The 23,874-nt window shown below is 35.9% G+C and overlaps 1 protein-coding gene across 1 annotated transcript in view; it reads left to right on the forward strand.

Moving 5' to 3' along the window:
- Alg14 (ALG14 UDP-N-acetylglucosaminyltransferase subunit) overlaps positions 1 to 23,874 on the forward strand; it is an 89,956-nt gene that overhangs the window by 29,472 nt on the left and 36,610 nt on the right. The window contains exon 3 of the mRNA XM_015500868.2: positions 5,717 to 5,848. Within this exon, the coding sequence (XP_015356354.1) occupies positions 5,717 to 5,848 (132 nt within the window). The remainder of the gene's footprint in view (positions 1 to 5,716; positions 5,849 to 23,874) is intronic.

A 23,874-nucleotide genomic window follows, 5' to 3' on the forward strand; every position in this document is an offset into this window, starting at 1 on the left:
TCTCCTTGTTTATTTTCCCATTCCCCTCACAACCTCTTATATGTAATTTTGTATAACAATGAGGGTCTCCCTCCATTACCATGCAATTTCCCTTTTCTCTCCCTTTCCATCCCACCTCATGTATCTGTTTAATGTTAATCTTTTCTTCCTGCTCTTCCTCCCTGCTCTGTTCTTAGTTGCTCTCATTATATCAAAGAATCTACTTTTCTTGTTTATCTTGCACTATACATTTGGTTGTACATCAGTCAAATATGCGCAGGGAGTATTGGGAGGCCCTGTGGGCATATAGAATACTGTAAGACATGGCTCCTACCCCTCCTTAATAGGAAACTCAGATATATTGCCAGGATGTCCTCACTAGGATATATCTTTTTCTTTATGATGGTGAGAGAGAAAGTCCTACTTATTTGTCCATTTGTATGAAAGAGACTGGATCATGTTCAAAATATGAATACATGTTTAGTATATACACATTGAACTGCAAAGAAAGAAAGGACTCAATTAATGCATCTTTTCTAGGAGTATGTGAACCCAGTTGGCTGCAAGAACATAATAAAACCCCAGAACTTGAAAGAAAGAACTTGGTTCAATAGAAAAGTCTGAAGATTTCTGAGGTCCTATGGTCTTATTCTGGTTTTTCTTCCAAAAGGCTCTGGAAATAGGGCTGGGGGCTGGGAGGTCATTGGTAACAATGTAGATGGGGTTGGTAGACCAAACCTACACAACAGAACAGGACACAAAAGACAAACAGAAGGAGACAGAGAACCTAGTTCCCCTAGAACCAGGGGAAGAAACAACAAACTCTATGGCTGTGTGTTTGTAAATGAATAGAGTAGGTGAGTTTAAAAACAAAGAAAGGAAATGAGCCAGAATGGGTAGTGGGTTATGTGTTGGAGCAATAGGATGTGAGGAGTAAACTCCATAGGAAGCTGGTACAGCTCCTCAAGGATTGGGTAAGGTGTACATCTCAGAGAAACAAGAAGCATCTGTAGAAGTTGAGTCAGTAGCACATTTCAGGACATGTAGAAAGGAAGACCTGGGTTGAGATCCTGGCTCTGTTACCTTGATAGCATCCACATTTCTCATATGTGAAGTGGGCATTTGGGATGAGTTGGTCTCTTGTAACCCTGAGATACAATGAGATTCAGAGCCAGCATCTTCTTCATTGCCATCCCCCAGCATGGACCATGGACTTAACTTCTAGAAATGTTAATGATAGTCATTATCTATTCAGCAAGTATTCATGGAGTACTCATGAGGTCGAAAGCACCATTCTGGATCCTGGGATGAACACGATGAAATCCTTCTCTCATGGAGCTTCCATTCTTGGAAAGGAGGCAGGATACACACATAAAAGAACAGATTAATTCAATGTACTGATAATTGCCCTGAAGACTATAAAATAAGACAGTGTGGTGGAGAGTGACCATGTATTGGGGGAGAATGTCTCCCCTCTGAGAAGACAATGTTTAAATGAGAGTTGATTTATAGGGAGAAACTAGCTGTGAGACTATCTGGGGACAAAGCAGACTGGTTAGAATGAACAGAAAAGGCCATCAGCAAGGAAAGTTCATGGTTTTAGAGGTTGGGTCTATGGTCAACAGGACCCAAGGCAGAAACATCATGGTGGAAGGGCATGGTGGAGGAAAGCTGCTCAGCTCATAGCAGCCAGGAAGCAGAGAAAGAGAAAGCAAGGGGACAGGTATAGTTCCAAAGGCCACACCCCAAATGACGCCTTGCCACCCAGCCATCTACCTGCATACAGTTACCACCCAGTAGTCCATTTAAATTATTAACTCTTCTCCCATGCTTGACCCATAGAGGTGGGTCCTGGGTGTCTGATGACACCCCTAAAGGAAATGCTGAGAACCTGGCTTGGCAAAATCTTGAGAGAGTTTTTTAAAGTTTTACAAAATAATCACATATATAAAGAAGTCAGTGAGAAAAAAAAAAACTATTAATAGAAGGCTTGTATTTTGGTCTTAACAAAAGTTCTTTTGAAGACAAAGGAATGAGACAAGAGGTTCAGAGAGCCACAATTCAGGTCTGGCTATGACCCTTGGTCAGGAATTCCCTGGGGGTTGTGGTATCTGGGGAAATCCAAATGAAAGGCATCTTTATAGACATATTGTTTTGTTAGTCTATACTTGTTCCTTGAGGGGACTGTTCCTGACCCTCCTTAAGGTCCTGTAAAGGAATGTAGTACATAAAAGAAGCCGTAACCATCATTTTACCACAATCACCCTGATTGACTTCCAATCTCTAAGTTGTTCTTGTTACAGTTGTTTTGGTCACAGTAACAAAAAGCTGATTAACACAAAGAACAATCTCTTTTTGGTGGGATTTCCAGATACCTGATTGATTATTAGATTATTAAAAAATAATGTGAGGAAAATCTGTATGGAATTTGGAGGTGGAGACTTCTCTAGTATAGAACTGCAAGCCAGAGAGTGACACCATATGGACTCTCCTGTTCCCATGGCAGTTGTGTTTACCTCACTGTTAAGACTTTCAGCTTGACTTCATCCCAGCTACCACTGAAACTCCTCTTCTTGTCCTTTAATGCAGAGTTTCCCATCCAATTGACTCTTTTTTAAAAAACATTTTTATACATTTATTTATTCATTTTTATTGGTGCTGAGTATTAAACCCAGTATCTTAAACGTGCCTGGCAAGTGCTGTACCATTGAGTCACAACCACAGGCCCCCACCATTGACTCTTCAGACTGTTCTGAATAAATACCTTTCCCACTGACTTAGAAAAAGCTACTCATTGCCCTCCCCTGTAGATACTTCTGAGAGCAGAATGAGATACTGTTAATTATACTGAGACTACAGGTATTAACAGGCCACCTCTGCACACTGAGTGATCACTGTAAACATGTGGTCACTGACCCAGTTAGCTTTCACACACAAGTGGAACCAAGACACCTCTCTCCAGCTAAGCATCTGGAAGTTGGAATGTCAGGTCCCTTGCCTGGTGCAACCAGAAGTCAAGAGAGGCCATAAAACTTGAGTTACTAGTCTTACTGTCTTACCCTCATGCCTCAGTTTGTCTCAGAGATCACTTAGTTCCCATCTAGAAATGCCTCCTCTAGTTTCCATTCTTCTGAGAATGAATTGAAACTTCCCAAACCTACTTTCATCACTTCTTCAGGCTGCCTATGGGGGGATGAGATGTAGACTCTTTGTCCAGGTCTAGGGAAGCTGTCTTCAGCCCCAGACACACTTGCCTTACCAAGCCTGAGTTGCTCTTCCTTGAAGCCAAGATGAAATCAGAGGAACCAGACTCAAACTGATCACCTTTCTGTTCCCATGGGACACTGTTCACATATAATCCAGAAATATTGTTCATTACTTCTTTATGAAATTTTAAAATTATACAGCTTTTTTAAAAAATTAAAGGAACATGATAAATACTTTTGATTTTTTTTGAAGGAAATATTACAGATATTGAGATCAGGCACCAAAAAGTTGGATGGAAGTAACATATAAAATACTTACAATAAGACCCTACTGGTTTATTTTTTTTCTTATAGGGATTATTTTTATTATAATAATCATAATAACCAGGCATCTTAGTGGATTCAAGTGTATTTTGTTATATATGTCTGAAATCCTAAAAACATTGAAGACTAGAGAAAATTTTTTTGAATTTTTCACAAGCTTATTTAATAGCAAAAACTATTTGATCTGATTTGAAGCTTATGGTCTACCCTACTCAGTATAGCTGTTCATATTTTACTGCAGAAATATTATTATTTGATTATTTCTGCAAACTCCAGAGGAGGACATTATATGTGGTTATATATACCATGTTACCTGTCCACACTCTTCTGACCCAAAAGGTTTCTGAAAAGGACTTTTGGCTCTGAAAAATTACTCAGCCTGCCAATTAATAGTCCCCACACATTAAGTAAACACAAGCCTCAAACAAGTCTGCCTCTACTTTTTTACTGCTGCCTATATCATCCATAGTTTGAAGACTATCAGAATTAGCTTTTAGTTCAGTATTGAACACCTTAAGCCTTTGGAAAGAAGAAACAACATTGATTGATAATGATTGGTAAGTAAATAAAAATAGTAAGTTAAAAAATTGAGCCCAGATTCCCCATTCTCTACTGATATACCACAGAAAGAGGAGAACATATCTTTTGTCATCATATAAAGAAATAGAGTTGTTACATGTGCAGTCCATTTTCACTTTGTGGCTGAATATGTAAGAACCATACTCATTCCCTCATTCTCTCTTTGAGCATGTCAGAATCCTCCAATTTCACACATTTTTCTGATTGGAAAAAAAAAAAAACCACTTAAGACTACTAGTTTTACTTATGTATTTTCCACTACTTTAGAGAAAGTCTTTTTTGTTCCTTTCTCAAGGAACATCTTGTTCCTCAAGACCAAAGGGGGAGGGAATATTATTAAATATTTGGTTCTTTACTCTCTGACTTAACTGTGTGGAAGCCAGGCTCTAAGAAAGTCCTCATTGATTTCCTCCCTTTCCAGTATCACACTCCTTTGTAGGTTCCTTTTCATATAGAATAGGTTTGGCCTGTGTAACTATTTGGATTTTGCAGAAGTGACAAGTGTGACATAAAATTGGGTCATAAAAGACATTGTGGTTTCTGCCTGGCCCTCTCTTGGAACATACACTTTTTGGAAGTTTGCACTTGTGTAATTAGAACACTTGAGTAGCACTATTAGAAGACCCATGTGACAAGGAACTAGGGCCACCAGTCAACTACTAGCACTAAATTGCCAGACAACAACCAAGCCATTTTGGAAGTGGATTCTCCAGCCCCAGTCAAACACTCAAATGTTTGTAATCCCAGAGAACAACGTGATTTCAAGTTCATGAGATATTCCAAGCCCAAGTTACTCAGCCAAACCATTCCTGGATTCCTAAACCACAGAAAGAGGGGGGTGGGTTGTTGTTTTAAGTTGCAAAGTTTTGGGACAATATGTTAGTCAATAATAGATAACCAAACACCTGGAACTTTGATACAAGGAAAATGTGTTGGTTTCTCTATGAAAATAATAATACATTCTTATGAATTTCAAATATATATATATATATATATATATATATATANAAAAAAAAAAAAAAAAAAAAAAACATTAAAAAAAAAGAAAAGTAAACACATTTAAAATTCTGACAAGTTCTTCCAGAATGACCTCCCAAAAGTCGTACCAATATATTTGATCAGGGAATGTAAATATCTGTTTCCCTACACCCTCATCGATACTGAGTATCCACAATCATTGTCAAATGACAAATTGTTTTCCTTTTGTACTTGGTGCCAATTTTTCATATATTTCTTATACATTTGTATTTCTTCTGTTTGAAATATCTGTCAATCTTCTTTGTACATCTTGACATAAGGCTTTCTTATATATCAATTTATAAGACCTCTTTGTATATCAGCATGTTAAACTCTTGGCCCATAATAGATAATGTATAGAAAATCTCTCCATATTTACTGTTGAAACCGACACATATTTTTTCAATTACATTTAATAACTTTTCTGTCATAACCCAGATAGGTGAGTGCTAGATAAAGCATGAAATAGGCTTTGTAACTCTAATTTAGAAGTGATTAGAATGGAAATTAAAAATAAATAAGAAAATATTTCCTGTTTCTGCAAATGTTGCTTATGTTTATCTTTGGTATCAGAAACTCAATTGGTTTTGATTTCTGCTGTTTTATTCTAGTATCCCCAATACTACATTCACCAAATTCCAAGAAGCCGGGAGGTTCAGCAGTCCTGGTTCTCCACAGTGTTCACCACCTTGCACTCCATGTGGGTCTCCTTTCCTCTGATTCTCCAAGTAAAGCCAGACTTGGTAAGCAAAACCATCACTAAGGAGAGGGAAGGTGTCTCTCCTATGGATCTTTCATTTATAGCTGGATTTATTATTTTCTTAAACAGCTAACATTTATCAGTGTGCCAGGTAGTATACTGGACTTTTTACTAATATGTGCTAAAAATCATCACTTAAATGTAGTTTGCTGAAAGAGGTAACAATTTTTTTACCTTCCTTTTCTCCCTATGACTTCAACTCAAAAGTTGCCCTTTTGTCTTCCTTGTCTCTTGTCATAAACACTAATACAGCAAGCAGTATCTTTAACCAGTTTGTGTGCCAGTTCATCTGTGGTTCCTAACCAGCATCATGGTGCTGGTCAGCAATAGTCTTTTTGTTTTTAACAAGACTCTATAGCCAGATATGGTATTTAGTGGGCAGAATGTCCTACATGCTCAGGTGTTCATAAGAAAACAGTAGAATATCAGCAAAAGATTAATTAGTATTCACTGTATTCAACCTTCCTTTCCTTACCTCTAAAAGTCTTAAGTTCTCTTGTGGTTTTTAAGATGAAGTTCTATTATTAAATTACAAATGTACTTCAGTCGACAATGTATATCAGTGTATTTGTTATCACATTAATATGCACAGTTCTTAAATAATGCCCTCAATTCTGTTGAAGGCAGAATCCATTAACTGGCAAAGCCTGAAAGGAAACTCTTACTTACTTCCCAGATATATGAGTTCTGGCAAGGTGTGTGTTATTCTCATGAATAGTTGAACAGAAATGCATTTAGCTGCAATGATTTTGAAGATAACTATTGGTTTTTCATTGCTTTTCATCAGCTAGATTACTGCAGGATCCCTCTTTTGGATAAGAATTTTAAAAATCTGAGTTTTCTACATGTGATTGTTTTTAAAATATATTATTTACATACAGTAAAATGCACAGCTTGACCATATCCCTAGCAAAATATAGAACATTTCCATCCCCTAAAATGTTTTTTCTTGCCCTTTCCCAGTCCATCCCTGTCCTCAAGCAACTATTGTTCTGATCTCTATCACCATAGAATAATTTTACATATATTTCCTTTTAAATTTTTGTCAGGTTTATCTCATAGTCTGCAACCACATTTTTAACATGTGAAATTCAGATGTTCCCCTTAAAGATTACTACTGTTCCAAAAGGATTAGTTAATTTATTTCTAAAACTCAAGAGACATATATAGGGAGAACAATGGTCTTTACATTAAAACTGACAATTGCTATCATATACTATTACTGATACTTACATCACTAGAGAAGCATGGCCATTTTCATGGGCAATAGCTAGCTTGAGTGCAGTGACATTGATAGAAATGGTGACAAGATGATGTCTCTGGTGAATGCAAAGGAGCTCTATCTATCTTAAATTTTTGGTATACTCATAGTGGAACATTTTGTGGGGCATGAAACATTTGCCTCCAGGACCACTTTGACTTTCCCTGTCCTGGGGATTGAACTCAGGGCCTTACACATGCTAGGCAAGGGCTCTGCCACTGATCTTCATCCCCAGCCCTCACTTTGGCTTTCATTTTATTTTAGTCAGTTCCCTTCTGGATCTCATTCTTCACCTTAAAATGAAGAAATTGGACTAGATATTCTCTAAATTTTCTTCTAACTTCATCTAAATTTTTATGAGAACCATAAATTTACTTGTAAAAAGTAGAAGAAAATATTACGTTTCTGAGAAATTAGAGAAGAAAGGGGGGTAAATGGTAAGTATTTATTTTCATTTTGAAGTAACTTAATGAAAAACATTATATCAAATCTGAACATTATCCAGTCAACTCTTTTCATTTGGATGGCTTCACCAGATGAGTTCTCACTTAATGAAATCCGTTTTCTAGAGAAGAAAGTTAATGGTTAAGAGGTCTCTTTTTACTACACTGAAAGAACTACAACATGTAGATCTCTCCTATGTTCATCTGTAATGGACTGAATATACATGTCTCCACCAAATGTGTATGTTGAAACCCTAACCCTCAAGATGATAATATTAGAAGGTGGGGCCTTTGGAAGGGCACTTCCCTCAGGAATGAGGTTAACCTCTTATAAAGGAGACCCCAGAAAGTATCCTCACACCTTCCACCATGTAAGGCCACAATGAGAAGAAGGCTGTCAGTGAGGAAGTCGGCCCTCACGAGGAAATGAACCACTTTGCTTTGATCCTGGGCCTTCAAGACTCTGGAAATATGAGAAATGAATACTTGTTTTTGTTTTTTTGGTGTGGGGGGGAACCAGGGATTGAGCTCAGGAGCACTCAATCACTGAGCTACACCCCCAGCCCTATTTTGTATTTCATTTAGAGACAGAGTCTCACTGAGTTTCTTAGTGCCTCGCTTTTGTTGAGACTGGCTTTGAACTTGGGATCCTCTTGCCTCAGCCTCCTGAGCCGCTGGGATTACAGGTGTGTGCCACCATGCCCGGCTCAAATATGACAAGCACCCAACTTGTCATATTTTATTATAGCAGCCAAGATAAACTAAGATGTCAATAATCCTTGGCTTTTTTAAAATAATTTGTATCACAAAGCACCATTCCTTCTTTATTTCTTTAAAAAGATGAAAGAAAACCCTACTCTTAGAAAGGATAGCAGCATGATGGTCTACATTATTGAAGTTGTTTGATCAACTTCTTTTTCACTGTGTGCACCTGCGTTATAAGTCTGCTGATTCAATCAACTCTGTCCCCTACTTTGTCATCCATATAATATAAATAAATATAATTTCCTTATTGTTCCAGAGGTAATGTTGAATGATAGAATACTTTAATTCTTTTGAAATGAAAACTTCATCTGGTATATAACAGCTAACATTTATTAAGTAACTAAAATGTGCTAGACCTGATACTAAACAATTTGTAGGGATGCTGTATGGGATTGGTAGGTAGTACTGCTATTTGCATTTAATGGATAAAGGAACTGATACTGTAAAACATTAAATTACTTGCTCAGAGTTTGAACCAATAAATAGCAGATCTGGAAACAGAGCCCAAGTCTTTCTGATTACTAAGCCTAAGACCTTAACTGGTAAACTGTATGTTTGGCTCACACCTTGGAAGATGATTTTGTTCATTTAAAACAAACAATGAATCAGTTAATAAATTACCTTACCAGTACTTTAAACACACTCCCTGTATATAATAGGTAGTAAAAACGAAAATATGTTCTAGCAAATAATTCCCAGGTAAGTATCTGCTTTCAAAGTAAATGTAACAGAGACTGACCTACTTGAATAATAATAGTAGTACAAATTTTAAAATTAAATGTCATGTGTTTTTGTCAAAATATACATATATATTTTATAATTCAAAATGGCTGTGAAACAAAGTGATATTAAAGAATTACTAAAGAAGTATTGTAGAATTCTATAAATGAAATTATGTAACAAAATTAATTGAATTCAAGTTTTCCAGTTTCTTATTATAGAAAGTCATATGTAAAAATCATGTGCTGTTTTTCTCTCTTAATTTACTTTTTGTATGAGATGGTAATGTAAAAACCTTATGTTATTTTGAGGAAGAAGCATGTAAATTTGTTTATTGAGTGTGTAAATCATGTTTTGTCCAAGCTAATTAGATGTAGAACCTGTCCTAGAGAAAAATTATAAACCCTGTTTTGAAGACCTGAATCTAATCCTTGACAATTGGAATAGATGGTTTCTTCTCTTATAAAGTCATTAAATACATTTTGTGTGATTCTAATATTTCTTACATCGTATTTTTCAAGAAGTTTTATTTTTATAAGACTTTGATAGGCAACAGTCAATAAAAGTTACAGATTCCTAGGACTGTGCTTCAAGTTAAAGCGCATAGTGGACCGTAAGTAGATCAGTGGTTGCTAGAGTCTGGTGCTAGGGGAGAAATTTACTTCTGAAAGACTTAAGGAATTTTTTGAAAGAGGAACTATTGTGTTGTTTATGGAAGTGGTTATTTGATGGTAAGTGGTTGTCAAAACTCAAATCTGTATAATAAAAGATAAATTTTACTGAATGTAACATATCTTTTATAATTAATTTTATAATTAATAAATATTAATTATATTTATATTAATATATATTAATATAAATATATTTATTTTAATCCACTTTATTGGATTAAAATGTGTATCATTGCCAAAAGCATCAACATTTTTCCTCAGGTAGCTTTGTATATAGCACTTAGTTATCTTTTAGTGAAAGTAACTTGATGAGTCACTACTCACTTCTTACTTGACACTTAACCACTCCAGTGTTTATAGGCCTAGAGAGGTGGAACAGTACTTGAATTGAGTTAATAACATTCATCTAAAGTTTCTCACATAAAATTCAACATCCTTTTATTAAAAATATGGTTCAAAGAGCATTAGTGACTGCCAAAAATCTTGTTTTTTGTTAAATGAACTGAGATACCTGGTTGTTTCCACCACTGTTTTTGTTTGTTCCTGGAAGCAATAGACTAACATCAGATTTTGAATGCTCTCTTATATATGTGTAGATAAATTTGTAATTGAATTTATTATCCTCAAAGGAGTAGTATTACACGTATTTATCAAAAGCCATCTATGCTCTACTTCTTCACTTGGATGTTTAATAAGCATCTGAAACTTGGCCCATAATAGTAGGTATTTCCTTCCCTTTCCCATTTTGGTGAATCTGCTTATATCAGGAGTCCTCTTTAATTCCATCTCCGTCATATTCTACTAATTACATTCAATAGAAAGTCCTGACAACCATGTCTTTGAAATTTAACACCAGTCTGTCCTGTCTACTTCTGTCAGTTTTCACTGCCACTGTCATCTGACCTTTGACTTCCAATTGCAGCGTGTTTCTAATTTATCTACCTATGGAAGGAGGCTCATTGCCCCTGATTTGCTTTAAGTGTGTCCTCCAAATTTCTTATGTTGGAAACTTAAATCCCCAAAGTCATATGCTAATGGTATTTGAGAGGTAGGACCTTTGCGAGGTAATTGGTTCATGATGGATTTGTCTTTAGGTGAATGCTTGTACTGTGGTAGATTCTCTCTGGGGAATTGGGTAAGGCCTCCTGCTAGAAATGATATTTAAATTTAAACAAATTGGGCGATAGTCAATTAGTTAGAGAATAGAAAATGGTTATTTTAAGAAAAGTGAAGGGCTGGAAATGTCACTGAGTAGTAGAGCACTTGCCTAGCATGCAAAAGGACCTGAATTCAGTCCCCATGGTTACCAGATAAAATAAACAAACAAAACAGTAAGAAGAGTAAAAGACTAATAAATCCTTTGAGCAAGAGAGTCACAAAATGCACACAAAGTTCACATCTTTAGATCTTATGTTTATTAATTGGTATTTTACATAAAATATTTTATTATTAGAAACCAAAGTATGTAAGGCCTCAATGCAGTAGTAAGATAGTCATTTTTACAAGGCTAAATATTAGAGTTACTTTTAAAATGGTATAATGTGCAGGTTTTTTCTTTATAACCCCTGTAGACTTGTTTTCATTAAAATAAAAAAAAAAAAGTTAAAGGAAATAAATGACCACTTACACATTTTGCTGATCATCATTTAATTCATGTGGATGAATCCACCCAAAGCTCCTAGAAAAATAGTGTTTACTGAATTTTTTTCTGTTTGTGAGGTACTATTCTCAGTACTTCACATATGTTAATTCATTTGATTCTCCTAACAGTCTTCTGACATAGTGCTGTCTTTACCTCCATTTTATCCATGAGGAACTCAAAGCTCAAAGAGGTCTAAGCAGTCCAGATCACCTATCTAGTCAGTGTAGCAGAACTCCAACTTTAATTCAATTCTGCAATTCAGTTAGATAATTCAATTATCTAACTTGCTCAGTTAAAAAGTTTATGGGTTTTTTTTTCTTTAAAATATCTGTAATGCTGCAGTCACTGAAAGGAATAAATAAAATACAACTCATGTTCTCAAGAAGTTTGCACCTAACTTCAGGAAAAGTGGAATAAAGGTAAGCATGGTGGCATGTGCCTGTAATCCCAGCCACTTGGGAGGGTGAGGAAGGAGGATCTCAAAAGTTTGAGGCCAGCCTTAGCAACTTAGAAAGACCCTGTATCAAAATAAAATGAAAAGGGTTGAACTGCGTGTAATAGAAGAAAAAGTAGGCTCAAATCTTCACCATGACAGCTTAGGAACTGACTTCCTTAAAAGAGTCTTAAAGTGCAAGAAGTAAAATCCAGAAATCAATAAATGGAATGGAATCAAACTAAAAAGCTTCTTCACAGCAAAGGAAAAAGAATGTGAGAAGAGAGCCTACAGAGTGGGAGAAGATCTTTGCCCACTGCACCTCAGATAGAGCATTCATCTCCAGGATATATAAAGAACTCAAAAAACTGAACACCAAAAAAACCCAAACAACCCAATCGATAAATGGGCAAAGAAACTGAACAAACACTTCACAGAAGAAATATGATTGGTGACAAATATATGAAAAAATTTTCAACATCTCTAGCAATTAGAGAAATGAAAATTAAAACTACATTGAGATTTCATCTCATTCTAGTCAGAATGGCAATTGTCAAGAATACAAGCAACAATAAATGTTGGTGAGGATGTGGGAAAAAAGGTGCACTCATACATTGCTGGAGGGATTGCAAATTATTGCAACCACTATGTAAAGCAGTATGGAAATTCCTCAGAACATTTGGAATGGAACCACCATTTGACCCAGTTATCTCACTCCCTGGTTTGTACCCAAAGGACTTAAAATCAGCATACTACAGTGACACAGCCACATCAATATTTCTAGCAGCTCAATTCACAATAGCTAAGCTATGGAATCAAACTAGATGCCCTTCAACAGATGAGTAGATAAAGAAAATGTGGCATATATACACAGTGGACTATTACTCAGCCATGAAGAAGAATGAAATGATGGTATTTACCAGTAAATGGACGGAACTGGAGGCTATCATGCTAAGTGAAATAAGCCAATCCCAAAAAACCAAAGGTTAAATGTTCTCTCTGATATGCAGATGCTAATTTACAATAAAGTGGGAGGCAGTAGGAAAGAATAGAAGTATTTTGGATTAGACAAAAGGGAATGAAGGGAAGGGAGGAGGAATGGAAATAGTAAAGATAATAGAATGGGACTGGAGTTATGGCTCAGGGGTAGAGCGCTTGCCTAGCACGTGCAAGGTGCTGGGTTCGATCCTCAGTACCACATAAAAATAAATAAAAATAAAGGCATTGTGTCCAATTACAACTAAAAAAATATTTTAAAGAAAAGATAGTAGAGTGATTCAGACATTACAATCCTATGTGCATATATGAATACACAACCAATGTAATTCTACATCCTGTACAACCAGAAGAATGAGAAGTTATATCCATATATTTATAATGTCAAAATGCATTCTACTATCATGAATAACTAATTAGGACAAATTTAAAAATCTATTAAAAAATGAAAGGACTGGAGACATAACTCAGTTGTAGAGCACCCCAGTACTACAAAAAAAATTATACATATGTGTGTCTGTGTTGGTATGTATATACATACATATATACACACACACACACACATATATATACATAGATAATGAAAGTACACTAAAGAAACAGCAGGTAAGAGTAATTTGGCTGAAAAAAGAGGAACTATTTAAATAAAAAATTAGTCTTTTCATCTCTGCTGCCTACATTGGAGTACTTTTAACTTGTTGGTGTATCTGAGATTGTCTTCAAAGGCATGGCGCACATTCCTTTTTTTTTTTTTAAGAATTTTAAAAATTTGAAATATAGGACTCAAGAACTTGTAAAAATAGTAAATAAGTCCCATGTACCCACCACCCTGTGTCCCCTAATGATGACTTCTTATTTAATGGCAGTATAATATTGAAACCAGAAAATCAATATTAGTAAAATTAACTAAACTGTAGAACTTATTTACATTTTTATTTCATTTTCACTACTTCTAAGTGCATTCTTGTGTATGTGCACTTACTAAATCTAGGAGCTTTTTAAATAAATTTCCTGAGATTTTCTATATAAACAATCTTGTCTCTATAAATTGTGATTTCCATTTTCAACTGGTATACCATTTGTTTCCTCTTTTTTTTTTTTTTCCAATAACTGTACTAGCTAGGACCTCTAACATTATGTCAAATAAGAGTGATGATAGCAGATTTCTATGCCTTGTTTCCAACTTTAGGGAAAAAGCATTTATTCTTTAGCCACTAAGTATAATGTTAGCTGTAAGTTTGCTATTCATGTTCTTTAGTAAGCTAAGGAGGTTTCCCTTCTGTGTTAGTGAGGTTCTCCAGAGAAACAGGACCTATAGGCTATAGGTATCTACATATCTATCTCTAACCCTATTGAGGTCCAAGAAGGAGAGAGAATTTTAAAAAAATTGCCTCACACAATTGTGGAGGCTAAGAAGTCCTAAGATCTGCAGTAAGTGTGAGGGAGACTCAGGAGAGCCAGTGCTTTATAAGTTCTAGTCTAAAAGCTGATAGGAGACCCATGAAGAGCTAGTTTTTCATTTCATGTGTAAAGGCAGACAGGGACTGATATCTCAGCTCTCAGCTCAACTAGTAAAGCAGAAGAATCTCTTCTTACCCGACATTTTGTCCTAGGTAGGTCTTGAATAGATTGGGTGAGGCCCACCCACTTTGGGGAGGGTAATCTGTTTAACTCACTCTAAATGTTAATCTCATCCAGAGATACCATCATAGACATACTCAGAATAGTTTTTGACCAAATGCTTTGGCACCCCATTACTTAGTCAAGTTGACACATAAAATTAACTCTATTCCTAATTTACTGAGATGTTTTTAATCATAAAAGAGTGTTGAATTTTGTCAGATGCTTTGGCATCAATTAATGCAGTGGTGATATTTTCATCTTTAGCATGTTAATATGGTAAATTACACAAATAAATATTGAAATAGCTTTGCATTCCTGGAATAAATCTCACAGTCATGGTGTCTAATTCTTTTTATACATTGACTCATTTGATTTGCTAATAATTTATTGAGGATTTTTATGACAGTATTCTTGGGGAATACTGGTCTTTATCTTTCTTTAGAGACTAGTTAGATTTTTATCTTACACTGGGTGAATTCTGGTAGTTTGTAGTGAGGAATTGTTCCATTTCTTTTAACTTGTTGAATTTATGTGTGTAGAGTTATTGATCTTTTTAAAGAATCAGCTTTTTTCAGTCTTTTTTTTCCTTATTCCAGGGAATCAAAACCAGGGCCTGGCATGTGTTAGGCAAGCACCCTACCACTGAGCTATATTCCCAGCCCCAAGAATCAGCTTTTGTTCCATTGATTTCTCTCTCCTATTATTTTCATTATTTTCTTTCTTTCTTTCTCCTCCCCTCCCATCACTTCCCTCTATCTAATCTAAGGTAACACTGTTCTTCCCTAGTGCCCTCCCCCACCTTATTGTGAATTAGCATCCTCATATTAGAGAAAACATTGGGCCTTTGGTTTTGTGGGATTGGCTTATCTTGCTTAGCACATACTCTCCAACTCCAACCATTTACTGGCAAATGCCATAATTTCACTCTTCTTTAAAGCTAAGGAATATTCCATTGAATATATATATACACACACACACACCACATTTTCTTATCCATTCATCTATTGAGGGACACCTGTATTGGTTCCATAATCCAGCAATTGTGAATCGAGCTCCTATAAACAATGATGTGGCTGTGTCACTATAGTATGCTGATTTTAATTCCTTTGGGTATAAACCAGGGAGTGGGATAACTGGGGCAAATGGTGGTTTCATTCCCAGTTTTCTGAGGAATCCAAAATGGCCATGATACCAAAAGCATTATAGATTTGATGCAATTCCTATTAAAATCCCAATGACATTCTTCATAGAAATAGAAAAAGCAATCATAAAATTTATTTGGGAAAATAAGAGACCTAGAATAGTTAACGCACTCTTTTCTGGTTTCTTAAAGTAAAAACTTCTATGATTGATTTTTAAGTTTCCTCTTTTCTAATGTAAGCATTTACTAGTATACATTTCTCTCTGAGTACTGCTTCGGCTTCATTCTATAAAGGTTGATATGTTGTATTTTCATTTTTATTCTGTTCTATGCATTTTTTGAGACCTCATCTTTGACCCATTAATTACTCCGTGTGTTTTGTTTAATTTCCAAGTGTTGGGAGATGTTTTTATTATCTTTCAATTAATGGATTTCCAGTTAATTTCATTACATTCAAGTAATATATTCTGCTTTTAAATAGGTTGAGGTTTGTTTATTGATCCAAAATATGATCTATAGTGGTGAATATTCCATGAATGCTTGAAAAGAATGTATATTTGACTGTTGTGTGGAATGTTCTATAATTGTCTACTAAATCCTATTATTTGATGAAGCCATTGAGTTTTCTGTATTTTTGCTGATTTTTCTAATAGCATTGTTGATTGTTGAGAGGGTTATGGAATACTTTGTTAGCCTTTCTAAAACTGCCTCTAAATAATACTGTTGATCATGGTCTTTCATAATCCCTTTTATGCGCTTCTTCCCCTAATGTAATGTATACACCAATCTCACATTACAATCCATATAAGTCTATGTTTTTGTATCTCAGAGCCCAAAGATTTCTTCACTATTGTCTTCTTTAATTTCTCCTAAAAGTAGGAATCTTTGAGTCAATAAGCTGACCTCATATTCTCTTAAAAATATTACTTGTGAAAAGAAATTAGTTTGTTTCTAGGAGAGGAAGAGAAAGTTTTATTTCCAAGGTTGCTGATCAGTAAAGTAAGAAGACTACTTATGTGGCGGGATTGGGGGGAGGCGGTGGGGGCGGGATCTGTGAAGTTCTTAAGGGTAAAGGCCAAGTATTTTTGTGTTTCCCATGATCCCTTCCTAGAAAAGTGCTTCCACATATTTGTAGAATGATTTAAAAATAAATGAATGAATGCTGGATGATGTGAGTCATCACAAAAACAAAGACACCCACTCCCTAAACTGGTGTTCTTGTTAGGCTTTATTAAGAGACTGAGAAACCAGTAGGATTTCCAGAATCTGCAGTATTTGATTACTGACTTCATTCCAGCCTGGCAGTTGTTAAGATTCCAGCTCTGCATACAAAAAATGAAACCTGATTTAATTTTTGATCAGGTAAAAAATAAAGTTCATATTTTCAATGTATAACAAATTGGAAAGAAATGGACCATTCCAGCCTACTATTCTGCTTCTTTGCCTGAAGCTGAAGTTGATTTAATTCACCATGACGAATTTAGATGTATTTATTACATCTGTGCTCATACTTTGAATGAAAGAAGGCCATTATTTTACTTAGACATTTTTTCCCTGTTCCATACCCAGTTCAAGCTATGAAATGTCAAGTACATAGTAGTAGCAAGTTGATGATATGGATAATGAATTATTGTCCACCAGGAAGACGCTGTGTTTTGTTTTGTTTTTAAAATAGGTGTTTTCTGTGGTGAGTCACAAATTAGGTAGTACGAGGACCAATAAAAATTTTATTGGTCTACTAATTAACATGTGTTTGAAACATTACAGAGAGTCAATTAGCTTTTTGTTGGTACGCCAGAGCTCTTAGAGGAACTTGGTGTTTCCCCTTGTTGATTTGATTCTTTGTATAATGACCTTCATCTGTTATTATATTTTTTGGTGATCAAAAACCTTTGTAATTTATAAAGGAAATTTAGCTAAACAATGAAAAGGTCAGCTGTTCTGAGATGGTATCTACATACATGCAGTTAAATGATAATGAGATTTATCAAACCAAATCCAATGAGAAACAATTAGGCTACATTCTCTGCTGCACCATGTTTTCCAAGATTAATGAAATCATACTTGGGAGCCATTTGTTTAAATTTCTTCAGTTCCTTTTCCTCTGTTGCCCAGTCCTTTGTAATGTATTAAGATAATGCCAATATTTCTCTTTCCAAGCTTGTTTCCCCTTATATATGCATCAGAAATTGACCGACTTTCATAAAGACACAGGAGAACCAGCTCTGGATTGTATATGCATTTAGCAAGTCTAATGATGATCAGAGTCCACTGTGAGAAGTGACTTGATGTGAAAATCTCCCCAAATATCTGGTTTCTCATGACTGACAAACTGCTTTTCCCAGCTGCATGGTGCAATTACCAGCTGTGCCACTGACACATTGGCTGGATGACAACCTGTAGCTGCTTTCATCCACAGATGAGGTATTTAATTTAAACGTTATGGCTTCTATTTCACATTTTGAAAGAGCTCAGAACAAAATCCATCAAAATTAGGCTGTGTATTATCAGTTAGAGATTGGTTTGAATTGCTTTGATTCTCCCTTTTCAGAGACTCTCAAAAGCTTGAAAATGATTTTCTTTCTAAGTCAATCCTTTTTTTCCCCTTGGCAAGCATAACATTTTTCCTCTCTGCAGAAACCAGCATGGCTTTCCCTACCACTTTTGCTCTCTCATTTGGCTTTGCTTGCGTCATTCTTTGAGTTGTCACTGTTCCAGCACAGCAGGCACATATTAGATCTGGGCCTAGGGGGCCTCTTCTTTTCAAGGTGAAAGCTAGTGTGTTTTCCTAAGGATAGTGTGACTATAGCAAAAACAAAAATGAAAGTGGAAGGAAAGGAATTCAGTTGTGAAAGGATAAGAAAAAGGGAAGTATGATGGAAACAAAAGTGTTTTTAAAGAAGGGACTGGTGTGTACTCAGAGGGCGTGAACTTGGAGAGACATGGCCTTGTGGACAAGGGTGCTGGCGGCTAGGTGGAAACAGAGGGTGGGTGTTTCAGTCAGTTTTTAGCTGCTGTGACCAAAAGACCTGACAAGAATTTTGGTTTTTCAGAGGAAAATTTTCAAGGAGGAAAAATTTATTTGGCACTCGCTATTTCAGAGGTCTCACTCCAGAGACCTGGGCCCAAGGTGAGGCAGAACACCATGGTAGAAGGGTGTGGCAGGGTAAAGCAGTTCAGGACAGCTCATCAGGAAACAGAGAGAGTTCTGCTCACCAGGGACAAAATATAAATCCCAAGGGCACACCTTCATCAACCCCCCAGCCACATCCTACCAGCCTACTGTTACCACCCAGTTAATCCCTATCCTAGGATTAATGCACTGATTAGGTTAGAGTGCTGATAACCCAATCATTTCATCTCTAAACTCTCTTGCATTGTCTCACACATAAGCTTTTGGGGGGCATCTCACATCTAAACCATAACAGTGGGGTAGAGAGAAAGGAAACCTTTGAGATGACCTGAAATGCTTGACTCTTCCTAAAACCAGTCTACCTGATAGATTTTCAGTGCCTATTATAAAAGTTCATGTAAAGCAGTAGCTGTATTTGTATAACATTTGAAAATCAAGAAAGTGATGTTTTGGCTTAGAACTTTTTAAATCTCCCTTTGAGCTGAAGAAAAAAGACGGGGGTACAAACAGCAGATATAATCGCACACGTAATGGAAGAGCTTAGGAATGGCTGCTACAATCCAAGTTAAGTGGGATCATTGAAGTTGGAGATTTTACAACTCGAGTTATTATTGAATTAACATGAGAAATTTATAAAATTTGAATACAGACCATGAACCCCCTAAGGAAAAGTAAGGTGTCTTATACATCTTGGCAATCTTGGCCCCTATCAAAGTGCTTGGGACATATAGAATGGAGTTCAATAAATACTGGAGGAGAGAAGTTGGGTATAAAGGAGATAGGAAGAAAGAGTCAGAAAGTGATTAAAATTTGACAGTGACTACTCATAGCTTTAGATGGGGTAGAAAAAAAGAATAAGGGAGTAAATGCATTACTTCTCTTTGATTAACTTTTGCTCCCTCTGAATTAATCCCTGGAATTCATCAAAGGATTTTTTATAACATACTTTTGAAGTATTAAATATTCTCTTTCTCAGAGCAATCAAAAGGAAAGGACAAAAGTTTCCCATTCATATTAAGCTAAGTACAATGGATTTTATTTTAATTTTTTTTGAGGTAAAATTCATGTACCATAAAATTAACCATTTTTATCAGGCACAATGACACATGCCTAAAAATCTCAACTACTCTAGGGACTGAGTCAGAAGGATTATAGGTTCAAGGTCAGCCTGGCCAATTTATCAAGACATTGTCTCAAAATAAAAAGAAATAAAGATGTAGTTCAGTGATAGAACACTTGCCTAATGTGAGAAGCCTGGGGTTTAATCCCCAGTAACTAACACACACACACACACACACACACACACACACATAGACACACAAATAAAAGCTGAATTAACCATTTTAAACTGTACAATTCAGTGGCATTTATAGTACGTTCACTCTGTTGTGCCACTACCACCTATCTCAGGTTCCATTCAACAGTTGCTTTACTTTAATGTCTTAATGTGGTATAACCACTTAGAGTAGTTTTTTTTTTTTAAACCTTATTTAGAAAAAAAGATTGAAACCCAACGTTTCCTCACAGACTCTGAAGATGAAAAACCATCTCCTCTTCATAGTATGTTTTTAGAATTTTTTATTTTCCTTTTTCCACAAGTCGTGGGTAAAATGTTCCTTTTTAGGTTAGCATTTACTCTTTGATAGTTTGCTATCCAGTGACTTCTTTTTCTCCTGCCCTTCTGGTATTATTTTATATTTTTTGTAACATGAATACAATGAAGTTGGCTGGTAATGTTTTTCTAGTGTAAAACATAAGTGAAGTTCAATCAACTATGGAAAACATATCACTTCTCTGCTCGTTAGGATGCAATTTGAGATTTCATTTATACCAGACAGGATTTTATGGGAGATATAAAGCAAGCTGGTGCTTATAACCTTCCTTGGTGCCTTTTCTACGTCGTTAAAAGGGTAAATTGATTTTCCCCAAGGTACCTAGGCAAATGATTATAAAATTATTCTTCAAATGGATCTTATAATCAGAAATAATTAACAAAGATTTATTAAGAGGAATAAGCATACACCTAACACATTTCAAATGTTTCTGTGGTTTACAGAAAAAGATGTTATGGTGTTATTGTTTAGAGGAGTGAAAAAGGTCTGATTAGAAGCAGGATAGAGAGTGTACTTATATTATACACTCTTAAAAATAGCAAGATAAACCTTCAAATTATAAAAAGAGTATATTCTGATGGATCATTTCTTAAAGAAATGTGAATGCCAGATTTATAAGTTTCACATGTTTACAATGATAAAATTTCCATATTCTGCCATGAAGAATGAAATCCTGCAGTGGAATCAGCTACAAAATTGCAAAGGACAGCAAATTCCATTTGTTAGCAAAATACCATTTTGCATTCTTGGTCTTTCTGAATTCACATTTAAGCCACTTACACAAATCTTTGACACAAGCAATTTTTAAAAAATATTTACAGCTTACAGTTTGTGAAAACAGGTTTGTCCTTGTGAGCTAAATAGTCACTTTTCTCTAAAAACAGGTATTGCATGCTTAAATCAGTTGTGTCCATATCTTCAAAGTTCCAGATGCAGTTTTTCAAAAGGTTTTTTTTTTTTACACAACACAGTATTTTGTAGATAAGTCTTGTTAGTGGAAACAGCACTTGGAACTCAGGAGACCTGGTTTGTTGTTGCTTTATCATTTCTAAGTAACTTTCCTATTTGTATTTTTCAAGGAGCCATGTTCTCTGTGAATTCGCATAGTAGGGAAGAAATTCCTCATTGATCATTCTATTATAGAACAGAATTGGGAGAGGATGAGGTTGAGGAAATTGTGGGTACAAAGTGGGTAAGGGGATGAATTTCCCTCCTCTGTATGGGAATTAGGTGAGACTTCTGTGAGGCAAACTTTCAGTCTTCAGATCATAGAGTTTTTCCTCATTTTCTTTACATAGGTTTTGTTGAGAATTCATCCTGAGTATTTGCTTCATTTTTTTTCACTTAAAATTCCAAACTATTTCTTTCTCTGGTTTATATCTATTATACTTCAATTGTGGTATTGTGGGGAGCAAGGGATGCCATCAGAGGAGATTTGGGATTCACTATCAACTTTGTCAATAATTAGATGTAGTAACTCAGCCTTTTTTCTTTACTTTTCTTTTTAGGAAAAGGAAAAAGAAGGTTTATTGTTTTGCTATCAAAAGAGAAACACAGGGGACTCCTTTCCCAGAGGCTGTGATTCTGCCCATCAGCAGGAGGGGGGGCGGTTAAAGAGATGATTCAAGGGCTGCATTCCACGTGTTCTCTGTTCTCTGTTGTTAATTTGGGAGATAGTCATTTCTGAGATCTTCTGGTACCATCCCCAAAGTCTGGATTACTTCATTCCTATGGTGGGTGAGTGCTCAAGGACAGATAAATCTGTCTAGAATGGGGAGGAAAGGTAATTCTGTTTTCCCTGAGTTTAGAGAGTGGGAAGAGATAAGGGAGGAGCAGGGAAAGAGGAAGAGAAAGAAACATGTCCATTTTAAAAATAAATTACAGTAGCAGAGCAGCAAGGGCTATATTCAAAGCATAAAGTGAACCACTTATATTTCTCCACTGTCAATTTCTACATTCTATTTCTATGGAAAAATGGGTGATGACATCTCCAAGCTGCTTCCTGCTGAAAGAAAGTGAAGTTGAGGGAAGTAACCAAAAGTCCTTGTTTTCTGTAGGGATGAGTGGACAGTTAAGGGTATTCAGTGTCAGAGCAGACCAGAGGTCCACAGTGGCAACAGCAGGTGACTGGACCAGGCATACATACATAGCAAAGCATTACTTTTTTCATAAACAAAAGCAATTAGTATTTAAACCATGAAGACAGTAACTCATAATAATATCAGTGAAAAAAATGTGAATTTATCAATGTAGGAAGTTAGGAAGATTTGTAAGTCTATGAAATCAGGCTCAAATTAACTCAGGATAGACTTGCAACTCTTGAGTCCTTTGTGATCACTATTATTAGGCACTCCCATACAAAAAGCCTTCCTCTCTGGCTTTACTTGCTTTTGATAGGGCTGACACGAGTGTACACCTGAAGTTTCATTTTTAAAAAACCATTGTTTTCCTTTTAAATGTCCTTGTAGGACTGTGCTTAGTATATACTCTCCTGCTGGGTGTTTAAGACCAAGTTGATCAAAACTGACTTTGTTCCTATCTACTCTTAAGAGTCAGCTGAGATTTCTCAGAGATCACTCTTGGAGATGTGTGTGAAGCATCTTGGCTCATTTAGCTTTCCTCTACCAGTGGTGCCATCTGTCAGGATGGGTCAGGGTTCTACTGACCATACATGGCTTCCCTTGGAAACATCAGGGACATTTCCTTCTCCAATGACCCTCCTTTTTGTAGAATGTGCACTGGTTGGCTTCCTGTTCTCTAGGGTCCTCTCCATCTCCCTGATCAGCAGATCAGGTGACTTACTGGAGTTGCAAGGCAGGTGCCATCGTTCTCTGGGTCCTTGCTGACCTCAGATGGCAAGGGCCAAAATGTTGGCTGCTTTTTCCTTGGCACTTTTACTTCCTTGACTATGGTGTACAAGTTTTGGGTTTTAAATACCCAGCAAACCAGTTTCACCAGTCTTAAAGAGGGAGTAACAGATTATAACTTCAATTAAATGAAAGGGGTAACTAATTTCACAGTTACCCCTTTCATTTAATTGGGATTAGTATTAGTACTGAAAGTCAGTATTATACTGTCTATCCTGTAGGTGATGGCTTATCATCTCAAATTAACTCAAGTTTATTGGAAGCAGTACCTCTGCAAAACAGTAACAGACAACAATTATAAAATTTATAAGGAAAATACAAAATGAAATTCACGAAACAACAAAAAATTCAATTTTTGTAATAGCTATGAATCAAGAAAAATTATTTTATAATCTTGAACCTTTACTTAGTTATATCCCATTTGAGATCACAGTAATCTTTTACAACAAAAATTAGTTTTTTGAACACAATTTTAAATGAGCTCAAGTCTAGCCCATTTTGGAACCATTCTAACATGGAGTAAGGGAGGCAGAGCCTTATTTCAGGTAAGTCAGGGCTCTTCACAAATAACACAATATTACATCTGAAACCTAAAACAAAGAAAGGCTAAGAGAGCATTTAACTTTCTTTTTGTGGAAAAAGTGGCAGAATGCTTCCATGTTTTACAATGTCACCATTAAACAGATAAGGCTTTCCTTATT

The sequence above is a fragment of the Marmota marmota genome, unplaced genomic scaffold (assembly GCF_001458135.2).
Source record: "Marmota marmota marmota unplaced genomic scaffold, marMar, whole genome shotgun sequence".
NCBI lineage: Eukaryota > Metazoa > Chordata > Mammalia > Rodentia > Sciuridae > Marmota > Marmota marmota.